At 39.4% G+C, this 9,978-nt stretch overlaps 1 protein-coding gene across 1 annotated transcript; it reads left to right on the top strand.

Annotated features, from left to right (window-relative positions):
* Nucleotides 1-2,267: 2,267 nt before the first annotated feature.
* On the top strand, nucleotides 2,268-6,246 carry zcchc10 (zinc finger, CCHC domain containing 10). Its single transcript, XM_064349887.1, has 4 exons — nucleotides 2,268-2,573; nucleotides 3,041-3,202; nucleotides 4,190-4,234; nucleotides 4,978-6,246. Exons 1-4 carry the CDS (start codon nucleotides 2,533-2,535, stop codon nucleotides 5,228-5,230), a joined length of 501 nt encoding a protein of 166 aa, XP_064205957.1. The 5' UTR covers nucleotides 2,268-2,532; the 3' UTR covers nucleotides 5,231-6,246.
* The last annotated feature ends 3,732 nt before the right edge of the window (nucleotides 6,247-9,978 follow it).

Below are 9,978 nucleotides of genomic sequence, written 5' to 3'. Positions count from 1 at the left end.
GATGTGGGGGGCGGCGGGGAGACGGTGGTTCAATTCTTGCACCATACGTGTAATGCAGAGTACTGACAGCTCGGATGCTTTAAATTTACGTTCGTTAATAAATATCATTTTCTTTTTCTTTTTTTGAAAGGATGGTAAATTGGGAAAAAAAATTCTTCCGATAAAATTTCAGGAGCAGCAGTGTGCTTCCTGAAGAGCTGTCCAGGTGTTGGTCCGTGATTCTAAGTGACCCATTCGCCAATGTAATATACAGTTTCAAGGGTGTAATTTACGGGACGGGTAGGAGGGTTACTCGTCCTTGCTGCAGTCAGAGGTTTGACAGCTCCTGTCAAAAGTGTTGATGCCCAGCGCTCCTTTTTCGTTACGGTAACATCAGTGACAACAAGCGCTCATCAAAGACAGGTCAGAGGAGCCATGATGCAGTCTGGTTGCCAAGGACACACAAGCAGCGGTTCCATATGCCAAGCCCATATCCCACCTTGCCATATAATAATTCACCCCACCCACCCCCCCTTCCTCCCCCACCAGTTCAGCGATCTTGCGACTACTTGAACTGTGCTATAGTACAGGCATGATGGGTGGGGGGGTTTGAATAGTTGACAAATGCGTCCACAACCAATAAACTGTGTTATTGAACTTTAATACATAAACAGCTAGTTTTTAACAAGACAAATAACAAATGCCTTCATAGCCATTATGGCCAGATAATCTTATTCCTTTCCATTCAACTTTTGGCCCTCAACAATAAAATAAAAACAAACAAATAAAAAAGAGTCTAGCTTTTAACACATTTTACATAACACTGTTTCTTTTCATGGCCATAGATTAAAATAAATTAAAATCAGTTGCCATAAAAAAATCCACTATTTCACTAGACACTTTTCAGTCCTCCTGATGTGCTCCGATATACTTTCCTGAAGATCAAATCTTTCCCACGCCACCATTCTTCCAATCAAAATACTGAATAAGCAAGAGGGAATATTTTCACAGCACCGTGATTGTACCTAAAGTATTAATTAGTAAATGTTTGGGCTAGTTAAATAATTAAGAGCAGAAGTTGTCATGAAATTCAAAATGGCCCTCTTTCCGCACCCCTGGCCTAAGCGTTGCCCAGGGAGGAAGGGTTTCACATGGCAGGATTGTACCTGTCTCCTGCTTCAGTAGGAATCCTCTGGGCAATCAGGTGTCCGCAGACTGCTAGGGTCCGTAATGCTTGAACTTAGGGTAGTCTTCCAAAGCAATGAGCTTCACTGGCAGTCTGCTGAACAAAAATATGCATGGCTGGCTGGGCATTTGGAGCTGGCATTGAAAGAAAAAAAAGTATATGAGAAATAATATTCCCAAATGAGGCCTTCATCAAGGATGTTGAAAAACTTCTCATTATATTATTTATGGCATTTCTCTTGGAGGAGTGATGCCCTACTTTATGTTCTTGTTAATTGGGATAGATTGAAGATGGAATCAAAATAGCATTCAATGGACACATACGGGTGCATCTTTAACAGGCGACTAAAAGGGGCAAAAAAAAAAGGGCCTGGCCTCAGAGCTGGAACAGGGGGGGTGAAAGCCTTACCTTTAAATCAGCACAATAATGTGGCATAACCTGAGGCATGTTTATTGGCATATCATAATAATCAATGAGTTTTAGAGATTTGAATTTTGTGATGTAAAGAAAAAATAAACGCTAAAACACATAATAACAATGGGAATAGCTGCCTATAGGCCTGCCTACTGGTATGGCTACTTATTATTCCGTTAATTAGTTGTTTGGTTGTTGATCAAGGTAACCAAGTTGCACTTAATTGGCTACTTAACGTCAGGTTATTTTTTGGCTTCCTATTCCAGCTCACCAGCAGCCACTGTACAGCACATTAGATCTCATATTTTCAGTGTTTATTAATATATTTAGAATTGTATTCTCTCCCATAGAGTTTTTTTTAGTTACTTTTCATTGGTAAAATGAACACATGGCAGATTAAACCTTAATTTAAAAAAAGGATACAGGATGCTCTCAGTCAATTAAAGACAGATCTGCAAATTTATACACATTTTGGCAATAATTTATATGATGCTTTGAATTTGTATTACAAAATGTATAGACTGTATTATGTGGCAAATGTTAAGCACATTCACACATTTACAATTGCCAATAACAGTTTGGCCATGTAAAAATAAAAACGCACGACTGCAAATACCGTGACCATCAATTGACATTTTATTGATAGGCTACTGATGTGGATTGACGACTACCCCCCTCTCTGTTAGTCAAATTCACTGAACATCTCGTGCTGGACAACGCTGCGGTTCCCTATTGCGCAACCTAAATTAAGAACGTGTATTGTAATGTATTTTTGTAATCCATGTAAATGGTCAAATCAAATACGGCAGCGCGACAGATGTGCTTTCGTAAAATAAAACGTATTCTTGGTGCTGTAGACATAACCACATCAAATAAATATTATCATACATAATTAGTAATCACAAAACGACGTCGCATCGCTGTGGACGCAGTAGCACGCATGGACATTCAAGATGGCGACGCCCATGCACAGGATAATTGCTCGTAGGCAGGCGTAAGTTTTTCCACATTACTTTTTAGCTTGAATGTTTTGTTTATTTAACTTATGAACAATTATAAACTTACTTTCATAGTTTGTATTTGTTGAGCCTGTTGTGTTAAAGAACAACAAGAATACACGTTTTGTGAAATCCCGCCGGACAACGAGATGTTGTTGCTAGCTAGCTAGCAAGCTTACAAACAAGGCTAGTGTGTGCTTAACTTGGTTGGAACTGGCTATAAAGTTTACACTTTGTATTATGAGCTTTTAATTTATCAATACCTTCTCGCTTGTTGGTAAACGTATTTAAGCTAGTTTGATGGCAGTCACAGAACTGACTGAAATTTAGCTGAGGATTGTGAGACGAGTTAGCCGGTTAGCCATTTAGCTGTAATACCCAGTAACTTAAAGTGCCTGCCAGTCACTTTAACGAATTAAGTAACATACAGGTATACATGCTTGTTATCTTCTTCTAACAACAGGGAGGCGAATAAACAACATGTTCGCTGTCAAAAGTGCTTGGAATTCGGACACTGGACATACGAGTGTACTGGGAAAAGGAAGTACCTACACAGACCCTCCAGAACAGTACAGATGAAACAGAAGATGAAAGAAACGGAGACCGCAACGGCAGTGGTGCCTGGGTGAGTAACGTAAAGTAACTCATTCACTGTAGTTACGTGGGCAACAGAGGCGAACATTTGTAAGATGTTGGCAGATTTGTAGCTATATACCTGGTTGTCATTATTGTGACGGTTACAGAGATAGTTTAGTCTATCCAAAGATTCATCCACTCAGAATGAAAATTGAGGTCTTCAGAACATTTTAAACTGAGGAGTGAACTTCTGTTGTCTGCAGACCAGCTGTCTGTGTTTTTTATACTTTGTTTCAATAAAAAAAAAAACCTCTACAAACCCACAATGCCTATAATATACAACAGATATGTGTATGAGGTGGAATTAAATATTCACTGGGAAAGCTACTTTCCAGTAATTTTAAGTGTATTTTCTTGTTTTAAACCACTAATCGGTTGATGTCCCTGACCAGCCATTGTGAAGCTAACTAGTTGTTAGAAACGTAGGATCTACTAAAGGGGCGGGCAAGGAGGGCTGTATCAATTTCTTGATTTCTTTGCAACTTCTGCTTTTACTTAGTTAGCCCACTCATTTATTGATTCATATTTTGGGTACATTGCTTGATAAGTTCATAAATGGTAGCTGAAAATTGTTCCTGTATCCCAGCATAAAACATTTTATTGTGGTCTAATCTACGGTTAAACCGTAAGTGTACTCAGCTAATTTGCTAATTTTGCTAGTGTAAGGGTAAGTCTGGGTCAATTCAACACACTGTTGGTCTGCGTCATCACAGACTTTAATGTGATTTGGCATGCTTATTTGGTATTATAAGAATCTCCTGGAACCGGAATCACACTTGTCTCGGATCATTATTAAGGGAGATGTGGGCTGACAAAGGTAAATTAGCATTACTCCATGACTTTGACTTGCCATATCTCCAAAGTCATGGAGTGGTGCTAATTTGTCCAAACCTTATGAGCGCATACCTCCCTTAATATGTATTTCCTGAGCAGGGTTTTGTATTATAAAATTATGTGCTCATCTTTTTATTCACAGACCAGGAAAGGAAGGGTCCAGTGAGAAAAAAGTGAAGAAGAAAAGGTATTTTTTCCTGCTTTTTTCCCCCTCCGCTCCACATTTATTTTTCCGTTTGCAGTTCTGATTTTTATGTCATTCATCCTCATCAGACGACCATCATGTAAACAATTATTTAGACTTTACTTTCATCCTAAATATTTTTATGTGTGTACTTGTATAAAATCTCAGAATAATTCATGAGCGATGTTATGGAGATTTACATTTACATTTTGACCTATAAAATCAAAATCAAGTAAATATACTGAGCACCATAATGTTTGGGCCAAAGACATATTTTTTCTTGATTTGGCTCTGTACTTATTATTACATTACATTACAGGCATTTGGCAGACGCTCTTATCCAGAGCGACGTACAACAAAGTGTATAACCATAACCAGTAACAAGTGTGTCGAAAACCCTAGAGAGAAGTACCGTTCCAAGTGCAGGGAACAACCGCATAGTTTAACTTGGACCCTGTAGGTTAAACTGATTAACACTAACACAAACAAGAACAGCAACAACGCAGTCTATGCAAAAATACAAGCAGTAGTGAAGACTATATATAATAAGTGCTGTAATTTCTACGTAGTGAAACCAAAGTGTATAAAAATAACCCTTAAATGAAAGCTGAGAATGTGCACTTAACCACATTACAAATCTAAAATTGTGGAGTACAGAGCCAAATCAAGAAAGGGAGAAAAAAAGTCTTTGTCCCAAACATTACGGAGCTCTCTGTATTTATGTTTTTTTTCTGCACCTCCTGCAGGCCGAAGGACTCGAGTAGCTCTGGCTCCAGCTCCAGCAGCTCCAGCAGCAGCAGCGACACGGACAGCTCCTCCTCCGACTCCTCCTCGGATAGCGAGGACTCCTCCAGCTCGTCCTCGGACGGCAGCAGCAGCAGCGACGACGACAGCAGCAGCGGCAGCTCCAGCTCGTCCTCGTCCTCCGACTCCGACTCCGACTCCAGCGGCAGCAGCTCCGACCAGGGTCCACCAAAGAAGAAGAAAAAGAAGAAGTAGAGAGAGAGACTCCCCTCCCCACCCTCCCCACACCTGCCCTTCCGGAACCCGAGTTGGAGCTCTCCGATGGCGATGACTGTGGTTGTTCTGAGAGCCATGGTGTCCCTCATCAGCGTGGAATCTCCTGTGACAGGCCATGCGCCTTTTGACGGCATTCAGTTTTAAAAATGGAAATGTCAGTTTGCTTCCCCCGAAGGACGTGGTTGTTCCTTACAGTTATCACAGCGTTCCTTTCCTTTCCCGCTTTCTTTTTACACGCCTGATTTAATTTATATCTACGTGACAAGCATCTCTATGTGATGGTTTGTACAAAGTGTACATACATGTTAAATATTCACATGAGTCTGCCATTTTTAAGTATTGTATGACCTACTAGGAAATATTCATTTGAACTTACTTTGGTAGCACAGGGGGAGCAATTAACAATGAGTTTGGTACAAATTGGAATTTTTTTTACTGTCTGTCAGCTTATACTACAGAAAACGTTCTTTGAAAATGTATTTTATGAATGTAATATTTTGCTGATGAGATCTTTGTTGGCTTTCTAAATAAACAATTCTAGAAAGAATGGCCCATGGAAACCTAGAGTTTCTGTCCTTTGGAAAAAAAAAGGCTAACTTGAAGGCTAACTTCTTTAAACTGTGAAAATGCACAATTAACCTCTGGGTTCTTTACTGTGCACAGTAAACTAGCAGAATTTTAATTCAAGGAAATGTTTTATTGAATTGTTGAACTTGTTCTTCAATAAGCCAGAATATACAATTATAATTTCTTCATGAGTTGGGTAGCATACATGGTGTTGCAATGCATAAGTTAAATGTTTCTCTTTCAAATTTCATTTCATGATGGGGGTATGGGGGGGGTGGAATTTTCCAATGACATGACTAATACTCAACCCTTTTATTTTATGTTGAAAGATTTGCTTTGTAGATTTCATAATACATAATTTTTTGAGAAGGAAAGTCTGTTTTTCTTAAAACAATAAACTTTTTAAATAAAGCTCTCGGTTATCTGTATGCAACGAGTTTCTGTTTTTCCATTAACATTTTTTATTTATCTTTTTATGAATACCACTTGTTCAACTATAAAATGTTGTTTAGTATGTTTAGAGAAGCAAAGCTCATTTTGACCCCATAGGGAAGCTAGGACTGATTTCAGTCAAATACACTTGGGCGGTTTAAGGGCATATGCAATTTAAAAATAAAAACGCTTTTGCTTTAATGCTATATAGAAATGAGGCAAGCAACTTGTGTTTGGTGGGAAAAGTTATTTGTATATGGCGCCAGAACAAACTAGTCAGAATAAAGGAAGTAGTGTTCTGATGTGTATTGTAGCCTGTATGATTTTCAGGTCCTGTGGCTAACCATTTTAAGCAGGCACGAGCTGCAGTACATATAACATATTTATGTGTTCTGCTTAAAAAGTTGAACACCTTAATCATTATTCAACACATCAGAACACCACCAAATACCTGCGGTATTATTATATGAAATGCTGTAGCTTGGTGTTCTTCAAATGGTTCATTCTACTGTTTGCAGTTGCAGATTTTGGTCTGAACAACGGCATATGAATGACCAATGTTTGTTTTGCTCCTCTTCGTCATTACATAAAAATGATTTTATGCATACCTTATGGCCAAAATATTATCAAACACTGGGCAAGGATGACAGTTTTATTCATCTTTATTCATGCCGCATTAATCAAGTGTGATGATGATGGTGTTTGTGTGATGTACAGTATGTTGCTACACTGTTCGGTTGAATAATGACTTTAAAATGCACATAATTTGTTATTGACAGCGATTTCTTGCACACTGAGTGAATACACGTGCTTCCCCCAATTATGCAGCTTTGCTGGATTTAGCCACATTGCCACATTTATACCTTATGGTTCCATTAGCATACAGTACAAAACAATTTCACTGAATGCTGAGGCTGTTGAACCTTAAGCCACAGCTTAGAGCACAAGCAGGTTGCACATCTTATCTGTAGAGCATTGGTTGTGGATCTTTTATGAATGCAGTTACTGATTTATTATATATATATACTTTTTGTTTTATTTGTTTTATTTTTTCACAATGCACCTCTTTTTTTAAGAGTAGAAATCAGTACCGTTAGCTTTTTTTTTTTTTTTTTGCGCATGCATTATATACCAATTACATTTGAGCTGTGAACGTACGCGGGTGTTTAGGACAAGTAAACACCAGGTGTCGTTGGCTGTTTTTCACAAAAACCACTTTGGCAGCAGCCTGCAATTTCATTGGCTAGGTGCCGGTTCAACTGATTTGAAGCATTGCACCGCAGAACAAAAAATAAACGGCAAAATTGCACAGTGCACGAAATATGATTATGCATTCATTGCTGTTATTTAGATAATTTACGGTTGAATTGGATTGGTTTATTAAGGCTTTCAATAACCTTTATGGGTCCATAGTTTGGCTGGGATGAAAGCCAGCATACCAGGGTCTCAGAATCCCCCGTGCTGAAGGGATATTCTTAGACCTTTCACGTGTATATATTAAATACAGCAGTGGTGTATGGTGTGTAGCGCGGTGCAGCTTTAACAGACGGTGATCCTATGGGCAACACGCTGGATTTATGTGCATGTGAAATCCAAGCAGCCGTGAAGGAAACTGTGAGTCACAATCCTCTGGAGAACGTAATTGCAGCACGCGCAAATTCACATCCACTGCCACTAGAGGATAGCAATGTATCTTGATTAAAATGCCGCTAGGAAGACATGCCAGTGGGTGAAGAAGAAAGCATTTAAATATGCATCCCTAATGTATTTATACATATATATATAATATAATATATATATATATATATATATATATATTGTTTGTGTGTTGTGTGTGTGTGTGTGTGTGTGTGTGTGTGTGTGTGTCTGATTGAACAGGCCTATTCTAGGACCTTTACATCTCTGCACATTGAAAATGTTAATGCTGGCATTTGAATGTGATAGGCTCGTATACTGTGTAGTAATGTGAGCCACACTAGGAGTATGCTGGTGGGAGACAAATCCCCACAAAGTCTGGGTGTGTGTCTTGTGAGTGATCTAATGCTCAGAAATAACTTCTGAGGAATGGCCGTCATGTTTAGTTAAGGCTCCAGTTGGAGCCGGTGATTCAAGCCGACTGCACCACTGACCCCTAATGCATTGCTGCCTAAAAAACCAATCAGATCACAAGAAACTGAACTGATATACTGTCAGAAGCACTACAACTACTTCAGGACCTTTATTTATTTATTTCACACGGGTCATGTTTAATTTCTTTAACCAAAATTTTCACCAGGTCAAATACGATGCATCACACCAGAGTTAGCTGCAGCTAATTTCCATTCCATTACATTACATTACAGGCATTTCGAAGATGCTCTTATCCAGAGCGACACAACTTTTTACATAGCATTTACATTGCATCCATTTATACAGCTGGATATATACTGAAGCAGTGGGTTGAGTACCTTGCTCAAGGGTACAACGGCATTATCCTACCTGGGAATTGAACCTGTGACCTTTAGGTGTCCATCACCATGATGTCTTAATCTTTCTGGGAAGGACAGACATTTTAGGTTTCTTAAAATGTATATGCATACTAATGGTCCATATATAAAGACAGAGATGTTTGCAGGAGCAACGTTGCACTTAAACGCAAAGTTAATTGTACATTTAGAACAGAACATCAATTTCAGCATCTACTTGTAAAAATGGCAATCTCTGTTTTATCCTGAACCACATAGCAGGCTACTGGCATAAACACTCTATACAGTCGCTCAGGGCTACGACCATCCCTGGGCCACACAATTCAAGTTTAACTACTTAATAATTTATTTTTTTTGGAGCACTTTGGGGTGACAACAACATTCTTCTTTAGGGCCAGGAAAACCCTAGGGCCTGCTCTGCAGTACCATTTAGATGTTCACCCACTGCACAAAACCACTCTTTGTTTACAACATAAGTGTGTGAATGTTCTCTGAATTAACTACTATACAGGGCCTTCAGAAAGAATTTGTCTCCTTGAACTTTCACATTTTGTCCTGTTACACCTTTGGCCGATGGCAGCAATTACTCCTCCGGGTCTTCAGTGGTATGGCTGTATGAGCTTTGCACATTTAGATTTCGGGAGTTTTGCCCATTCCTCTATACAGATTAGTTCCAACTCTGCCAAGTCAGACAGAGGATTGGTGGACAGCAGTTTTCAGGACATACCAGAGATTTTCAATGGGATTTAAGTCTGGGCTTTGGCTGGGCTGTTCCAGAATACTGACCTTCTAGTTTTAAGCCATTCCTTTGTAGTTTCTGCCATATGCTTTGGGTCAGTTTCCTGGTGGAACATGAATCTTTCGTCCTAAATGCAAATCTCTTGCAGACTGAAACAAGCTCTCCTCAGGGATGTGGCTATATTTGGCTCTATCCATCTTGCCCTTGAAGGCAACAAGCTTCCCCAACCCCTCCTGCTAAAAAAAAACAGCCCCATAGCATGGTGCTGCCACCATCGTACTTGACGGTAGGAAACGTCTTTTTTTTAAACCTGGGAAATAGTCTGCGTTTGGTTTGCCTTAAACAAATCACTTAATTTCCAGGCCAAAAAGCTCCAGTTTAGACTCATCAGAGCACAAAATCTTCTTCCAGATGATTTCAGGATTTGTCACGACTTCTGGTGAATTTCAGGCGTAACTTCATGTTGGACTTTCTCAGAAATGGCTTCCGTCTAGCCAGTCACCCAGAGAGACAGTTTCCCCCAT

The sequence above is a fragment of the Anguilla rostrata genome, chromosome 9 (genome assembly GCF_018555375.3).
Source record: "Anguilla rostrata isolate EN2019 chromosome 9, ASM1855537v3, whole genome shotgun sequence".
Lineage (NCBI taxonomy): Eukaryota > Metazoa > Chordata > Actinopteri > Anguilliformes > Anguillidae > Anguilla > Anguilla rostrata.
This window is presented reverse-complemented; position numbering and strand designations above follow the sequence as displayed.